Source organism: Lycorma delicatula, chromosome 1 (assembly GCF_047948215.1).
Source record: "Lycorma delicatula isolate Av1 chromosome 1, ASM4794821v1, whole genome shotgun sequence".
NCBI classification, from domain to species: Eukaryota; Metazoa; Arthropoda; class Insecta; order Hemiptera; family Fulgoridae; genus Lycorma; species Lycorma delicatula.
In genome coordinates this window covers 31,334,366-31,353,142 of record NC_134455.1, presented here as the reverse complement: position 1 = coordinate 31,353,142, position 18,777 = coordinate 31,334,366, and the positions used below count along the sequence as shown (strand labels likewise).

Sequence of the window (18,777 nt, the reverse complement as noted above, 5' to 3'; positions counted from 1 at the left end):
TTTGTTACTAAATTCAATTACTTTGTCTAGTAACAGCTGACCAGTTTGACCTCACAAATATTACCCTAAGCAGCTACAGAAAATCTATGTACAGCTATGTTGGTAATTACGCAACAGTTATAAATTTATAAAAGTTGATTTTAAGCATTAAAAGTAAGAACTGTTTGAATGAAAGATAATTTTGTTAAATAAAACTGGAAAGAGTTTTGAAATGAGGTGTTGTAAGTTCTAAATAAAAAGTGTTAAACACAAAGTGAGAAGGGAAATTTGGGGTTTTTGTGATACTTGTCTCTACACCTCTACTCTTCTTTGAGCAAAGTTTTTGTTTTAGACTACACTTTTATTTTGTCAAGAATCCATTTAATATTTATATATCATATAGTTTTGAATATAGATTCATTAATCATCCCTTGTTCTCATGTATTATTTTGCTTTTCAGAGATATCTACCCTATGGAATCAAATTTTGTTGCTTTCATTAGCTCTGGAGAAGGCTGGCATAATTATCATCATACATTTCCATGGGATTATAAAGCAGGAGAATTTGGAAAACATTTTAATTTTACTTCAACAATAATATACTACTTAGGTAAATGGGGATTTGCATATGATCTTAAAGAAGCTAACATGGATATGGTGAAAAATAAGATTTTGAAATTAGGTGATAATACTCATCCAAAATATGAAGATATTAAAAAAGAGATTGAAAACAATGATTCAAGAATTAATGATGAAGAATGTGCAAAATCTTTTCCTGAAATTCCTCAAACAAGGAAACGAATTGAAATTTCAAGTGGATAAAAATAATACAATTAATTGTTTTCTAGAAATTTTCATTACTTTCCGTAGTTTACTTTCTGAAATTAGTATAACTCAGATGTTCGATCAGTTTTGGACTGATATTATGGGATAAAAAATTCATACAGCATAATTTGTAAAATTAAAGTGAAAATTGAAAAACTGATATTATTAGATATGTTTTTAAATATGTGAAACATTTTTATGTAAATATGTCACATATTTACAAAAAATATCTGATACATTAATAAAAAAATATATATATATATATATATATTAATTTTTATTTATTTATTTATTTATTATGAATTTGTGGAGAAAATGTACATAATCCATTTGAAGTATTGTTAACTAATGTAATTATAAATAAAATACAATATGAACTCTTTTTAATATTATATTATTATTATTTCATTTTTTTTATTGGTTTTAATGTTTGAAAGCATTTATTCTAATAAAATTTGTTGCTGGTAAAAATGGTTTGTCTGGTATAAGTTCCTTTGTGTGTGTGTATAAGTACATGCACTTATGAGTGCATGGTGTGGGTGCATGTGATCATATTTACCTAACAGTTGTCAAACATGTAAGGGTAAAAAAGATAGGAAATTTTTTTTTATCAACAAAAATATATATTTCAACACAAAAGTATTTAATAAGCTGTAATTTAAAGAATAGATTATTTTTTTTTTGGGTTTACTTAAAGCATTAATATTTCTAATTTAGTATATTACATTTTATTAAATGTCATATCCATAAGTTTCTTGGTAACCTTACATGAGTCATAAGTCCCAAGTCACTACAAAAAGTGGGATATCTAATTCATGAAAGGGAGTTTCTATGCCTAGCTTACATGGAAAGTAAGGAGAAAAGTATTTTCTTATTGCCTTCAATGAACTGAAGATATACTTCTTACTTGGATGACCAATAAAACACTGCTGATATTTAGCTCTATAAAAAGTGCCTTCTGTGTGTTTACTAGAAGAAATGTTTTTTTTTGTGAACTCCATTACTGTCAGAGAAAGCAACTCTGAGTGCTGTATCTTTTGCACCACAGGTGCTTTACATACATCATAGCAATAAGAAAAATCAAGGCAGGTAATACAGAAAATCAGGCGCTTTATGTTGTGCTGGTTTCTGTTGTGCATTATACTCATTCTCTTAAGACAGTAGGAGAAAACCAACAGTGGTGTATTAATGGCATGTTAGAGTAAAATAATCATTCAGATCGCTTAATTAAGTCACATATAAATTTATCATTTAATCATTGTAATTAGTATTTTGTATTAAATAAAAATAATAAATTTTAACAATAATGTTTTATATAAACCATATAAATAAATTAAAACTTTGATTAAAATCTCTTTGTGGTGATATTAAATAGTTAATGAGCTGCAAGAATGCAAATACACATGATTGCTTCATTGGACTGCAGACAGATTCAGTAGTGCATTCATGGTCTGTTAAACATATTAATAACAAAGCATGACATGATACTATATATCCTGGACTAGTCTGGTTTATTTACCCTGAATAATATTTAATGTATTCCGTGAAACTCTTTACAAATATTGCTATTAGACTGGTTAATATAAAGATATTTCCTTAATGTAACTTAGATGCCAAGCAGAATTTAATAGTGATGCACCCAGATTTCATTAACTCATAATTTTTTTTCTGTTCAAGAATTTTTTGTGTAATATTTTTTTGTATTTGAAATTTATTAAAACATTATTGGGTCCTGCTTATAGTATATTTAAAAATGAATTGAGCTAATAATTTTATATACTAAAAAAAATGTATCCAGTTATTTTGTGCAATATTTTACTAAACTGTTATAATGAAAAGTATTACTTAGGCTCTATTAAACTGTTAGTTAGGTCAGAAAAATTTTGCAGTTAGTAGGTAATTTAATAATAGGTGATTTTTACAAAATCAGTTCATGAAAATTAGTCTACTGTCTTATGGGCTACTGATGTTGACATAACCAAAAGGCTTTTGAACTGGATTAGGACTTTTATTAGGAAAAAAGAACGATAATAACCAAATTTTGTAAAATTCTAAATTATTAATCAATTTATCTTTCAGCAGAAATGGAGAGGTAGAAAGGGCTTGCCCAGCAAAAGTTAGTAGTATAACTCCAGCTCAAGTTTAAAAGACTGCAATTATTTGTACTTCTGAGAAATTTCATTTGGATTGTTAAATTTAAGGCAAAACATTTTTTCATTGCTTTCCAGATATTTTTTTGAATTTCAAAACACAAAGATATGGTAAAATTTTATGGTACGATATTCTATGGTAGATATGGTCTATTGTAAGATTTCAGCACAATCTTTGACTTGAAGTTTTAAGTTAAATACGTTACTTTAGGTTGTTATTTTAAATTTGTTCCCATTATACTAAACAAATAGAGGTGAGGATGGTAAATCTGGCATAACTGCTCCTTCAATCCGTCTGCTTGGATAAACAGGTTTTATACAAAATTTTCTTTTAATTTCTTCCATGAATTAAAATAAAATAAAACAAGAAATAGAACTGTAATGATACTTATCTTTTAAATTTTTGCAAAAAATGAATTGACCACTTACTTTCATAAAGCCATACTTTATCTTCTGACTAAGAAAAGTTGGGCATGTGCTGCCAAATCAGTCTATTTAGCGATGATAGTTGCTGATTAAAACAAAAATCAGCATAATATCAGATTTGCAGGAAAACTCATCAATGGACGTTATTCAATCATTTTTAATAGCCATTTTCATTGCTTTCATTATTCTCCTAAATCCTCTGAAGAGAGGTTTGACTATCTTAATGTAGATTTGTTATATGTCAAAATTTTCCAAACTTTTTTCTTCAGTGATTTTTTTTAGATATATTTATGTTTGTGTATATATTTTTTGATAGTAGATATCCCTTTATTTATGATTTATGAATATTTTGAATTGTGGTAGTTAAATGAATATGATAATTTAATTTGATATGTAATTACTTATTTTATTTAATTACTTATAAAATAAATAATTAAATTACTCTGAAATACAATTTGTACATTTCTGTTAAAAAATGGTTACTTATTTAAAGTGTAAATTCAATCATCACAATAGCAACCTTCTTTTGAATTGTCTTTAATCCAATGTATATATTTTGTAACCCGTGTATATACACCTGGGTATCCTGGTCGAGCACATCCATTGCCCCATGACACAATTCCTGCAAAATTTATAAACATTAATACTTAATTCTCAAAATCATTATAGTTCATTTAAATATTAATTTCCTAAAAGATCTAATGATTATGTTGTAAATATCTAAATATTTATCATATTAATCTTTTAATTATAAAAATGCAATTATTAAATAATTTCTATAATGACACATATTATAAGAATTTTCTGTATTTCTTCTGTTTACAAAATAGTCATGACAAATTTTATTCAGTTATTATTTTCAAATTAAAACAAATCAATGTAGTGAACATCTTGCTTCAAGGGTTTTAACAAAGAAAAAGAAAACAATATGAAAACATTTTGAAAAATACTTAAGGTTTGAGATGTGAGTATGATGTAACTGTGTAAGTAAACTTTATTTATATTAATGCCCTGTCTTTGCACAGTATTACTGTCGATTAATGGTGCCAAATTTTGATGGCATTTAAAAATAATAAACAGAATTAATAATTTTATCCAAAGTTCAGAGATATAGAGATTTTTACTTGCGTCATAAAATTTAGAGATATTAAACACTGTACTTAACTAAAACTGTCTTCACATCAAAAAGAGCCTTTGCTGTGCCTTCAGTTTTTCTTAAAAGAAGTATTTGACATATTATTTTTTCTTACAACGATGTGAATAAATCTTATCTAATCAGTAAAATTTTAATTAGTTTATTTTTAAAAAAATCATCTCATGTAGTACTTATTTGTAAATAAGAAGTAAATGAAGTTTAATATACTTATGTACATAAAACTCCTTCCACTCCCTCCCCCACAAACATATTAAATTAATGAGCTCACTTAAGTGGTAAAATACAATGAGATATTCTTATCTTACAAATTTATTTTAATTTTACAATGAATAACATGTTTTTGGAAGAACCTTTATCATTTTTTGTAAAATAAACTTCATTTTTTAAATTATATGTTTCAAGATAGTAAGAATAAACTGTTTAAAATTCAAAAAGAAACTGTGTTACTTTGTTAAATCTTTTGCGAAATTGAATTATATAACCACTATTAGTAATTAAACACTGCAGCTAGCGACTTTATGCCTTCCTGCTACCTTAAACAAAGTATTTCTCTTATAGTTTTCCTGTGAATTTATAGTTTTCCTGTGAATTTATTAAGTTGCATTTATTTTTGAATTTACAAAGGAAACATTTTTTCTAATCACTGTAATTTAATAATATTATCATGTTTTAAAAATTACATATTTTTTCTATACTAATTACTATTTGCTAATTTTTCATGAGGTCACAGGCTACATCAGTTATTTTTACATATTTATTCTTGTTTGGCATAAATTCTGTGTGAATTTTTTTACAAATGATGTTTGTTTTTCTTGTGAAGACAATTTTTTTATAAATATCACATTTATTGCACTGAATATTAAACTTTATCATTAGGTTTTAAATATCTTATGATATGCTTGTTAGGATAAATAGTGTATTATGAAGTTCTTTAATGTATGTTTTTCTTACTAAATTTTTTGTTGTTTTATTATCACACTTATATATTGTATTTGATAATATTTTCTACACTTGTAATGTTGTCCAATTGTGTTTATTAAATATATTTACATACTTTCTGTGTTTAGTATTAGTACATTTATTGTAACCATTTTTTTTAGTTATTGTTTTATATTTCCTAATCATTATTTTGAATGTAAAATTAGAGTGCCTTATGATCTCATATTGCGGTATATTCCAGCTTTCTGTGACAATGGGTAGGGTGTAAATCTGTATGCATTGTGAGTTTTATATTTTTTTGTTTACAGGGTATGCTGGTTGTTAATTTTTTATTAGTTCATTAGTTGTTCAGTAGATTTTTGATTAGTTGAATTAAACTGATAATTCAATTGTATGAAATATTTGATAAAGTAAAAGTTCTTCAAATATTAAATGATTGTTATTTTGATTCTTTTAGTTTTAAGCAGGTAGTGGTTTATGTCGATTTATGTATATAGTTTAATAAAGTATAGGACCTCAAATAATTTTTCAACTAAGAAAAATAGCTTCTTTCAATAGCATTTAGAAAATTCTTCTTTCTCAAAGCAATTATTTTCTGATATGATACCAATACATCCCAAGGGAAGCAAATCAAAATGTTGAAATTGAAAGGATAGGATTTTAACATATAATTTTGAAGGATATTAAAAAACAAAAATTTATGGCTTACCAAAATCCTAACCAAAATATTTAATTTAGCTTCTTTCAAAGCTAGTTTCAAAACTTACCTTCAAAACCTCTTAAACAACTGCTTCTCAGTGAAACACTAAAAAAATAAAAATTTATCAAATGATTTTATCTCAAAACAATCTATTTTTTGAAATGAGACAACTTCACTAATTAGGGTGAAAAAAAACCATTTTTGAAAATAGCTATAAAAAATATTAAGTGGCCATCATTTTGGTTAGCATTGTTGAAGGCTGAAGTGTTTTACATAAAATTTAAGTTTGTAAGAACTTATGAAACAGATAAAATTAAAAAAATGTAAAATAAGAAATAATCACTAAGGTAAAATTATCTTCCTTCAAAATTATACTGGTTAGGTAGATTTGTTAATTTGTATCATAATTCTGCCTTACTAAAGGGCATTTGTATATGGGTCTAGTATCAATTTCTAGAGTTAAATTTCTAATTTAACTATCGTTATATCAATTTTCAATATTCAAAAAAAACTTTGGACACCTAATAATCCAATTCTGAGATGCTGCCTACCCAGAGGGCCTATCTGCAGTGGGCGTGCCTACAGCATGCCTCTCAGTTAGTATTGTTATTAAATAAATAGCAGTAGTATTCATTAAAAAAAATTATAGGAGGGTTATTTTTTTTCAAGGTCGCGATATAAAAACCGGCGCAAAAATCGGATGAACCTAAGCGCATATGTGTTGTGCAGCATCTCTAGTATTGCCTTAAAATCACGCCGCGACACTTCGTTTAGTTCTGAACACGCAGCTAGCACGAAAACATGTCTACAACAATAGCATCTCCCGCCAAGTGTGAAGTGCGTGCGTTAATTCGATTTCTTCAGGCTGTTGGGTGTAATGCAGCTGAAATCCATCGACGAATAAGTAATGTGTACGGTGAAACTTCAATGAGTGACAGCAAGGTGCGACAATGGTGCAGGAACTTTAAAGCAAGACGTACAAATGTTCATGATGCAGGCGGTCAGGGAATGAAGCGAGCGTTAACCGATGATCTCGTTGAGCAAATGGATGAGGCGAATCGAGAAAATCGTCAGTTCACAATTTCTGTATTGAGTGATTCGTGTCCTGAAATTTCAAGGTCAGCTTTCTACACCATTGTGAGTGAGAGACTTCAGTACCCCAAACTGTGTGCGAGATGGGTTCCCAAGATGCTGTCCGACCATCACAAAACAATGAGAATGGACGCCTTCCTGACGTTTCTCCAGCGCTACCACAATGAAGGAGAAGAGTTTTTGAACAAAATTGTCACAGGGGACTAGACATGGGTCCATTTCGAAACTGAAGAAACAAAAGAACAATCCAAACAGTGGTTGCATTTTCATTCTCCCAGTAAACCAAAGAAGTTCAAGCGAACCTTCTCCAACAGAAAGTGTAGGCTACACTTCTGGGACCAAATGGAGTTCTGTTGGTGGAATTCATGGAACGTGTCACGACCATCACTGCAGCCTCATACTGCGTGACTCTTCAACGTCTACGAAGGGCAATCCAGAATAAGCGGAGAGGAATGTTGTCATCAGGCATTGTCTTTCTCCATGACAATGCTCAGCCGCACACTGCAGCTGTAACAAAGTAGCTCCTGCAGCGTTTTCGTTGGGAAGTGATGGATCACCCACCATACAGTCCGGACTTTGCTCCATCCGATTTTCACCTCTTTGCTCACATGAAACGCTGGCTAGGAGGACAACATTTTGGCACAGACAAAATGTTGTCTGTGCCAACATTTGTCGAAGACAAATGTCTAAATCGGAGTGGCGATTATGTAGAGAAATAGCGTAACTATGTAAGTACTTGTTACAAATAACAATTTTTTTATTTTCACTGTGGTTTTAATTTTGTGACCGATCGGACCTTGAAAAAAAACCCTGGTTTATATGTATAAAATGTACTGTATATTTTACAATTATTATTATTATATATAGTTCATTAATGTTGTTATTTATGTATATATATATATATATATATATACAATTATTAGTTGTGTTTTATATATATATATATATATACACCTGAGCATGCGCGCGCGCGCGAACACACACACACACACAAATTCACACAGTTACATACACATATTTCACACATATACATATATATGAGGGTTTATTTAAAATTTATTAAGTTTAATCTTTACTTACCTATTATTTCAAATCTTTTATCCTGTCGTTCTCTAATTAATGGACCACCACTATCACCCTAAAATATTAAAATTGCATTACAAATATTTTTTATTTTGTTTATTTCACAAGAAAAGAATCTGCTGTAATTGTGTATGTTTTTTTATATTTTACATATCACATTGCATAGTTATACTACCTGTACCAAAATGCAAACTTATTTTGCTAATACCATAATATGTAAGTGTAAATTGCTCATAATGGTGTGCATAATATGAAACGTACTCTAATTCCAAGTTTAATAAGTGAATAAGCACTGATACCACAAAAGAATCTGTCATGAAATACAAAGAAATCTATTCCATATTTTTTAAATTTTAATTTCAAATTAAGCCATTAAATGATCCATACAGGCCTTAAATTAATATTTTATTTGGTGACTGCTCTAATCAAATTTATTTAACTCAGTTTCCTTTGATTAAACCACAGTTTCTGATTAATTCATTTTATTATCCACAAATTAACTCGCAATATAATTTAGAAGGAAAGGATTTTCAATTCGACTGAATTTAAACTTTATTCTTCATTGAAAGGACTGAATTTGATAATTGTTTTCAATTTTGCAGAGGAAATTTTTCTGATGGCCCTGAATGGGAGAGAATATGAAGTTTGGATGTTCAGAAAAATTGGAGGTGAAATTATAGCACTTTGGAACGTTTAATTTCTATATTTGAGGAAGTGACATATCTGTAATATAAGTTTAGAGGACCGGAAGAGTTTTACTTGATGTTGAACTTAATCTTTGTGTTGTTTTCAAAATTAAAATTAAAATTATTTCTTTTTCGGCAAGCAATTAAGGAACTAAAGATTGAATGATATTACAGTTATTTATTGTAAGGTTTTCTAAACAACTTACTGAGGATTTTTTTTTTCCAAAATGTTACACTGTCTATATAAGAATTTAAAGGTTTTTGTAATTTTTTGTCATTATCAATTCTTAATACTGAATTATTTTAGGGGAGTAATGTATATAGTAAAACATAAAAATATTTTCTCTCAAAAATTTAAAGAAATCATTTGGAAAACATATGGTAAAAAAATAATTTACATTTTTACAATTTACCATGAAGTCTTAGCCGCACTAGTAATACTTATGAAGATTGTAATTTTTTTCTATTTTTTATCTAAACGCACATTTCTGTTCTTTATATTAGTTGCGAAAGATAAAAGATAATAGGTAGGAAACATTAACATTTTGTGTTTACCTTTGTCTACCTAATTTAAATAAAACTAAAAAATATAAAATATTTTCTTTTTCTTTTTTTTTATTTAGAATTCAAAAACATACAAAATTATAAAATAATAATTTTCAATTCTTCTTTAATATCAAAATTTTAGAAAAAATGCAAATTAAAAGGTTGATGACTGTTTTTATTTTTTTAATTTTGAGTGCATTGTTTGAAGTCAGTTTTATTATTATTATTATTTTCTCATTTTAGAAAATAAAGCATACATCAGTATAAATAGATAAAAATATTACAATGATTAATTTACTGAAATTTGGCCCATTGAATTATATTTTTCCCCAAACAGTTTTTTTTTTAATTTTTATTTTTCCGAGATATTATAACTAATCTAACCAACTTGCCTTTGCAGACTGGTTAATAACTATCAGAGCACTAAAAAGATTTTCTGTAGAAAATAAACAAAGAATCATAAAGATCTTTGTGTATGCTAGTAGCTAATATATAATACTTTAAAATTTTTTTCATTTCTATTTTTCAAAAGTCAAATAATACAAATATATCATTTTTTAGCTTTTAGTGAAGATTTTTGAAGTCGATTTTATTACATTTTAAGTTTATTTTTCATTTAGACAAATTTATCTTTATAGGAGATTTGGATAGGCTTGCAAAAAATATTTCCCATAGAAGCTCTTGCAAATAAAAAGTCAAGTAACCTGAGACTTGATAAAAATAACTAAGGAGTACACAGGCGACGGTGAGCTACTATGTCTCTTCTAATATAGAAACACGTAATATTTTCAACTTTTAAGTTTTCCAATTAATTTTCTTGCTTTTCTGCGTGAATAAACTTTGAATATGTAATATTTCTGCTGCAATTAAAGCAAAATTTTCCGGAACATTTATTAGATGACAAATTCTCATGGGATATGATTAAATTGATTTCATTTATAACAATATAAAACTGTACTGATATTCTATGAAAAACCTTAATAAAAGCTTAAGCTTGTTAAAATTATTAAGTATTTATTACGCCTGTATATATATGTCCCTTATAAAGTATATATCATTTTTTGGGGTTCCCTAAAAAGTCAGAACGCGTTTTTAAGAGACAAAAATTACCTACCAGATCCATTATAATAGTATGATAGTGTACACAGATGCATATAAAATTAAATATCTTAACTTATCATTCTGTTTATATTTATGAACTTGCAATATTTTTAATAGCACTTCTGAATTGCGAATTACTTTTTAATAATTTTCTATACTTAATGTATTTACCTTAACATTATTTCATTTATTTATATTAAATTAATATTCGGACAAATAAATAATAAATATATTTACTTTTAATCGGATGAAATCTAGATCGTGGCTACCTGTGTTCTTTGGTGGTTGGGTTTCAATTAACCACACGTCTTAGGAGTAGTCGACCTGAGTTTGCACTAGACTAGAAATTTACCGGTACATTTAGATTACACTGATAAGTCGCTAATGACTTTAATTGTTTGTTGATGTGACTGTAAATAAAGTATTAAAAAAACAATAAATAATAAGGTCATATAAGTAAGTTATTCAGAAACGGAGCCTCGACCTTCTTCTTCTACAGCACCCGTATGTGGTCAAGGATGATCTGCCAGGCAGGAATAAGTTTTTCGTAGGTGACAGTAAATCCGCTATGTGCAGGAAATCTATAGATAGTGTCTTCATACGGCAGGACTAATACGCATCATGTCGTTATTAAGCTTGCCGTGAACGGTTTGGACCTGGTTGTAGTTAGTTCGTACTTTCAGTAGAGGGATCCCACTGAACAGCACTTTGAAAGATGGGATAGAATTGTTAGGTTAGCAGCGGGTTGTCCTGTTCTTATAGAAGTTGATGTGTATGCCAAATCGCTTCTTTGGCACAGTAGGATCACGGACGATGGCGATGAATTAATCGAAGGTTTCATCGTGCTGCAACAGTTTGATGTTTTCAATATAACCGGCCAGATGACTACCTTCGCCGGTGCAGTTGGTTTGCGGGCTTTACACGGTACCAGCATTGTTATTATCATTGGTAAGGATATTCCGGGTAGGATTCTAAACTGGTCGGTATTTGATGATTACGAAAGCAATCACCAGCTAAATGTTTTTGATTGGGTAGGTGAGCAGCGCGATGTCTTTATGGATGACGTTCCTGTTCAGCAGGGACGCTTCCTCCACAGGCGGGCAGATTGGCCCAAATTTTCGAACATTCTTGCGGCCAGGCTAAGGATTTATATCCGAACTCTAGACGAAGTCCCATTAGACAACCTGGGAGAGATTTTCTCTGCGATAGTTGAAGCCGCTGAACACTCTATCCCCAGAAGTACGGATCGAGAGGGGGTAGCTGGATGGTAGATTCAGGAATTGACTGCGATGAAGAGGACTGTTGGCCGGCTTAGAAGAGCCGCACAGCGTGCGGATGATCTTGATCGGCGTGCAATCTTGATTGCGGATTATCGTCGGAAGAGGACCGAGTATTTTCATAACGTTAGGTCTTCTAAACGTGATTCCTGGCGCTCTTTTGTGCATGAGCAGGGAAATACCCATGGGGTGATTTTTATTGAGTACTTGGTCATAAGCGGAAAAAAGATATTCTTCTATCGGCTTTCTCAACCCAAGATGGTGTTGTTGTAGATAAAGATCGTGTCCGCACTCATCTGATGGACGATCTGCTTCCAGATAATACCGAGGTTGGTGAGACTTCATATCATCTGCGGAAAGAATTGCTTGGCTAATGACCCGGAGGGTAAACAAAAAAAAACCGTTGGTTGAGCGTACCATAGTTGTTAGGGAACTTGAGAGAATAAAATCCTCCTTTGATTTGCGAGTCAACTGGTGGAATTGCAGAGAATGGGCAATTGTTGCTGATTTCCTTTGATTCCTCGCCCTGCCCAGAACGGCCGAGAAGATCTAGTAGAGTAGGAAGCTGGGTAGCTAGGGACCGTCTAACAGTTGACTGGCCGATGGTAGACGTTTTGGCGGCGAGACACGGTTAGTTAGCTATGAGATGACTATGAATTGCAAAAGCTGTCGGCGGAACGGCGACTGCACTGCCGGGGTTCGTGTTTCCGCGAACTCGGTTAGCTAGTTCAGAGGAATACGATGTAGGACATTCACGATGTCCGGACAAGGCCTACAGCGAAGGCAAAAGCTGAGTTAATAAATCACCGATATAAATATCTACCGAGGGATTTACATCGGTGGCATCCCAACGAGGTCAGGCTTATTACTATGAGATGTAAAACGTCAGAGGGCGATAGACGAATCCCGTTAAAACCCAATAAGTCAAGGAACGGGGAGGGGCGGTTTGGCGACCGGAACGTCACTAGGCGGGTGTCTTCCCATACAGGGTTGGGATGGTCCTCTGACCTTAGCGTGCTGCACGCAAGAGTTAGGTTTACTAGGAGAAGGATACCAGCATCGCCCTCTAATGGGGATTATCGTTGATGACGTGGGAGCTGACAATGAGTATATAGTTAACTAATGAGTATGTTCATGCTAGACTCATATCAGGAAGCCAGACTCAACTTATGGCAAAACTACATACGCGAGTTGCAGCGCAGCCCCTGGTAGCTCACAAATTTATGTTACCGGTCAAAGCTATTGCACGTGCTGTCCAGTGTTTGATGCGAGTTTGGTGGTCGTGACCACATTTAACATCTGTGGCGACTTACCGGGCGTTCTTGGATACTCTGTTTCCAGATGCTCCAGGGAGTGAAGCAGAGATCGGCGTTAGGGCCCCGCCCTAACGCCAACCTCTGCTTCTCTGGCGTACGGGCTGTGGATCCCGTTGATATAGACCGAGTGGTTTCTCGAATGACACTGAACAAGGCACCGGGGATTGACCAACTTGACTAAGATATATTTTAACATCTGCTTGTCATAAGAGAGCCGCTTGACAGGCTACACTTATGTTGCCTAAGCTGAAGCTGCTTCCTGACTTGTTGGAAAGTAGCTTTGGTGAAGGTGTTCTTAAAATCAGGAAAGGATCTTAGTGAGGTCAGTAGTTATCGGCCCATCAGCCTCTTGCTGGTTATCGGTATGTCGCTGGAAAGGCTGGTTGTATAATGGCTTTGGGAAGATATCAATGAACTGTTTTCTAAATCGAGGCCAGTATTGCTTCATGAAAGGGGTTGGAACCGAGGATTATATCTTAATTGCTCTTGCCGAGGTGGAAAGCGCCGACTGTAAATATGTTTTGGCAATTTTTATTGACATAGGGGAGCATTTCCTCCCTTGTGTTGGAGTTCTTCCTCTATGAGAAGGATAGCCGCAATGTTCCCGTAGCCTTGTTGGGCGTGGTACGTGACGGTTTGTCTAACCGTACGGCTCTGTTTAAGCATGCGCACCTAGTTGTGGAAAAATCTGTTACCAGGGGAAGTCCGCAGGATTCCGTTCTCGGCCCTTTGCTGTGGAGGATGATATTCGACGGATTTCTGGGATTGATATTTCCAGAAGGGGTCACCGTCCAGGCTTTCATCAATGAATGTTTCCTTTTAGTTCGCGGTAATTCACGACTACATCTAGAAGATTGCTTGCAGACGGCCTTCTCAACCACAGAGAGCTAGATGGACATTCAAAATTTAAAGATTTCTGTGCCCCTTCAACCCCGTAAGTGAAGACTCTCGTCTTGTGACGCTTCCGGTAGGCACACCACAGCCTCCCGTTAATAGCCCTGATGGTCTTTAACGGGAATCGTCTTTTGACCTGTAACTTTTTACATCTCACAGTAATAAGCCAGGCCTCGATGAGATGCCAGCAGTGTAGAAATTTAGATCGATGATTTTAATACTCAGATTTTGTCTTCCCTGTAGGCCTCGTCCGAACATCTTCAATGTCCTGACATTCAGTCAGTAGTGAGGTCAGCAGTTATAGGCCCATCAGCTTCTTTCTGGTAATCGGCAAGTTACATGAAAGGCTGGTTGTGGAACGGCTCTGAGAAAGCATCGATATGAACTCATTTCTAATTCGAGGCCAGTATGGCTTCATGAAAGCGGTTGGCACCGAGGATTGCATCTTAAATGCTCTTGACAAGGTGGAAAGCGCCGAATGTAAATATGCTTTGGCAATTTTTATTGATATATAGGCAGTATTCATGTTGGAGTTCTCTATGAGTTGGAACGCCCCAATGTTCCCGTAGATCTGCAGGCCGTAGTTACATGACTACTTGTCAGATCGCACGGCTCGGTTTAAGAGTGCAGAACTAGTTGTGAAAAAATCCGTCACCAGGGGAAGCCCGCTAGGCTCCGTTCACAATCCCTTGTGTGGAACCTGGAATTTGACGGATTTTGGGGACTGTTATTCCCGAAAGGAGTCACGGACCAGGCTTTCACGGATAACTGTCTCCTGTTATTTCGTGGTAATTCACGACCGCAGCTAGAAGACCGAGCGCAGACGACTTTGTCAACCATAGAGGGCTAAATGGATATTCACAATTTAAGGATTTCTGTGCGCAGAACGAAGTTTATGCTTGACAAAGGTGCAGACGAATTATCATACAGTCGTAACTCCCGTATTAAATAAAACGGCTGTGTAATCAGTCGTGTTCGAGTTCATAAGAACCTAGGTGTTCTGTTTGATGAGAAGTTGCTGTTTAGCAAACACATTAGGTAAGTAGCGGCCGGTGCTGTTTCTGTGATGCACAACCTTAGGAGGATTAGTCAAAAGTATTACGGACTGTCAGGCCGTCATTTGTACATGGTGTACCGAGATGTCTTCAAAAGTATGATCTCTTATGAGGCGTCCGTTTGGGCACATAGGTTGAAACGAAGGCAAGAACTTATTCAAAATGTACGGAGTGCCCAGCACAGAGCCTTAATTGTATGCACTGGTGTTTTTAAAACAATCTAAATTACTAGCAGTTGCCCGCTAGTTACTAGTTGCATCTCCCGCCTGCGGAGGAGGTTTTAGAGACTCGCGATAGAAGCATGGCAGCAAGAATGGCACGTCACGACTAAGGGAAAGTCCTTATATAGATTTATGTGATGTCTTGGGGTTGGTTTGCCTCTCCTTCGTTTTTACGGACAATGGGATTTCGATTGCTCTCCAACCATGTAAATTTAAAACAAAATTTGTTTCGGTTCCACCTGGCAGCTGATGAGCTATGCGTCTGCGGGATACCCAATCGTACGAACACATGATGTTCAATTGTTTAACTCTTGGGGGGGGCCAGAACTCGGGCCAGCGTGGAACTTAGAGGTCAAGGGGAAAATTGTCCACCCATAAGCGGCGAGTCAATATGGTAAGAGCCGCATTTTCGGACTGTGTGGGAGTTCCTTGATGAAGGATGCTTTCTTCAACCACCATCAGTAGTGTACCTAAAGGAAAAGACTCCTACTACGCTGATGTAGGAAGGTAACTGAGAAATATGGGTGGCTACCAGCCAGATTAAGGGTCCAAGCACTTTAATGGTGGAAAGCTACTTGCTGGCATTCAGCAGTCTATGTGTGGCAGCGAATTACTCTCTTTGAAGAGATAAATTTAATTATTGATAATAATATATGTTTTAGTAGTTGACGGGGTGTGCCTATCCATTTTAGTGATATTTTGATATTGTTCGCTAAACTAGCGAACAATGTGGCTCAGTAGCCGTTTGTGGCACAGACATTCGGTCTTACGCTTTAGGGCGACCGAATGGGGTGGTGGCGGGAGAATTGCCAAGCAAACCAATCTTGAACGTCCTACATTCTTGCCCTCTGAACTAGCTAACAGAGTTCGCGGAAGCACGAACTCCGCGCCTAGTTCTACTTTTGTTGAGTCAATTTCTAGTAAATTAAAAAACAACATACCACCAAAAATGTTTTTCACAACAATACAATTTAGACCAAGTTCCCGTAATAAACTCATTTCGGCTCGTGCTTCAGACTTAGGTTAATTATCAATTAATTCAGGTCATGGTCTACAAGGGAAAGGCGGACGGACCTTCTACTACCACTCAGCTCCATCGCACAGTCCTGCGTGACATTTACTTAAAGTTCAACCATAGTCGAGATGCCGCTACACCTCACGACTGCATGATAACCCATTCCCTCAGCAGTGCAGTCGCCGATCCGCCGATAGCTAAGCAATCAAAATAATCAACACTAATACTATCTAACCGTGACTTGATGCCATTTCGCCTACCTCCGGCCAATCAAACTGCCCAGGTGGTCCCTATCCACCCGAGGTGCTACTCTACTATACCTGTTCAGTCGCTCTGTTCAGGATGAGGAAACGGAGGAAGCCAGCCACAATAGTCCATTCTCTACGAATCTTCCAACTGACCTGCTGATCATAAAATGAATCCACTCTCTCGATTTTCCTAATGGCTCTGGTACGCTCAGCCTCGTACCGGGGACAAACATAAAGGTCATGGTCCGTGGTATTATCGGCTCTACAGACCGGGCACAAACCCGAATTAACCTAACCAAACCTAGCTTAACTATCCCTAAAGGCACCATGTCCAGAAAAGAATTGAGTTGTGTACCAATTGAGGGAAACCCAACTAATTGCTCGCAGCTCCAAAAAATTTGGAAATTTACCATGCCTGTATCGACCAGTAGAAGAATCGTCCCGCCTAGCTTGCCAAGAATCAAGACCTTTGTCTTCAATACCTTGGTCTCGCATCGCCTAGAAGCAAGAAAGTCTTCCTTCTCGGAGATGTACCGCTTGCTACCTTCCGTAGCTATAATATCAAGGGGTTTAATGCCAGCGATCACAGAGAGTGTCTTTCTTGAGACAGTTCTGTAGCCACTGACAACAGCTAACAATAGAAACAAAACAGAGGGGCACCACAAGTTATTGAAGGCCCCTGATATATCCAAAAAGACGCCAAGCATATATTTGCATTCACTGGACGAAGCCAGATCCATTACTCTGAGAATTGCGTACTCTGTGCTTCTGCCGAGGCGGAAACTATACTGGTCGTCCATCAGCATATGGTTAGAAGTCAACCTAGAATTTATGCTGAGGTACAAAACCTTCTCGCAAACATTAGCTATTAAGGCAAGAGCGTCAGATGACGGTATTGATTTGCTTGGCATTTCTCCCGCCACCACTCCATTCGCTTGCCCTAAAGCGTAAGACCAAATGCCTGTGCCTTAAACGGCTACTTAGCCACGAAACAGTTTGGAACCGTGTCTTAACCAGCTGCTAGAGCTAACCTAAAAGCTTAAGCGAAATTAGCGTGGTACCATACACCACTCGCTTTCGTCTCCCACCGCCCATACGTCATATATCACTAAAATGGGTAGGCGAACCCCATTTATTTTAAGTATAAAGGCTGTGTAATCAGCCGAGTTTGAGTTCATAAGTACCTGGTTGTTTTGTTTGATGAGAAGTTGCTGTCACCACGTTAGGCAAGTACCTAATGTGGAAGCGGCGGACGCCATCTCTGTGATGCACAAGCTTAGGAGGATTGCATGGAACGATTAGGAATTGTCACGCAGTAATTTGTACATGGTTTAGCGAGGTGTCGAAAATATCACCTCTTTCAGCTTTCATTTGAGCGCATAGGTTGGAAAGAAATTGAGCACTTATTAAAACTTTAAGGTGTGCATAGCGGAGAGGCTTAATTGTATGCACTGGTGGTGTTAAACAAATTCCTACGAGGCTATCACCGTCTTGGGAAAGGCTCTTCCAATCTGTTTAGTGGTGAAATTTCGGGCAGTCATGTAGAGATTGCGAAGAGATCGGGAGGCCGAGGTATTTGGGGTGCGATTTCGGGCCGGGCCAGTACCGGAGCGGAATGGTGGTTACCATGCATCGGATCTAAATTTTGTTCAGTTGCCCATCTCCCGCCTGTGGAAGAGGCTGTAGAGCCTCACGAAGGAAGCATGGCACCTGGAGTAGACACCACGACTAAGGGAAGATCCTTGTACAAGTTTATACAGGATTTTAGGGAATAGAATGCCTCGAGCTCATTTTTAAGGATAACGGGTGCTCACAAACCTCCCTAACTTTAACCAATATCTGTTTTGGTTCCGCCTGACTGCTGATGAGCTGTGCTTCTGCGGGAAGTTCAGCCGCATTTTCGAACCGTATGGGAGTTCCTAGATGCGGTTGCTTTGTTCAACCGGCATCCGTAGTTTGCTTAAGGAAGACTCTTACCGCATTTCCGTGGGAAGCTCACCTTGACCATGGCTGACCGCCAGCCAATTATTATGACTCTATAAGCGCAATAAATGGTGGACAGTTACTTG

At 35.2% G+C, this 18,777-nt stretch overlaps 2 protein-coding genes across 3 annotated transcripts in view; one reads left to right on the top strand and one right to left on the bottom strand.

Annotated features, from left to right (window-relative positions):
- LOC142317460 (acyl-CoA Delta-9 desaturase-like) overlaps positions 1 to 800 on the top strand; it is a 34,744-nt gene extending 33,944 nt beyond the window's left edge. The window contains exon 5 of the mRNA XM_075354027.1: positions 440 to 800. Within this exon, the coding sequence (XP_075210142.1) occupies positions 440 to 800 (361 nt within the window). The remainder of the gene's footprint in view (positions 1 to 439) is intronic.
- A 2,978-nt stretch (positions 801 to 3,778) lies between these two features.
- The window catches only part of LOC142318072 (trypsin-7-like), a 90,354-nt gene continuing 75,355 nt past the window's right edge, over positions 3,779 to 18,777 (bottom strand). For both annotated transcript variants that reach the window (XM_075354594.1, XM_075354595.1), the window contains 2 exons: positions 8,347 to 8,404; positions 3,779 to 4,001 (listed from right to left, as the gene is read on the bottom strand). In XM_075354594.1, the coding sequence (XP_075210709.1) occupies positions 3,880 to 4,001; positions 8,347 to 8,404 (180 nt within the window). In that variant the 3' untranslated portion in view covers positions 3,779 to 3,879. The remainder of the gene's footprint in view (positions 4,002 to 8,346; positions 8,405 to 18,777) is intronic.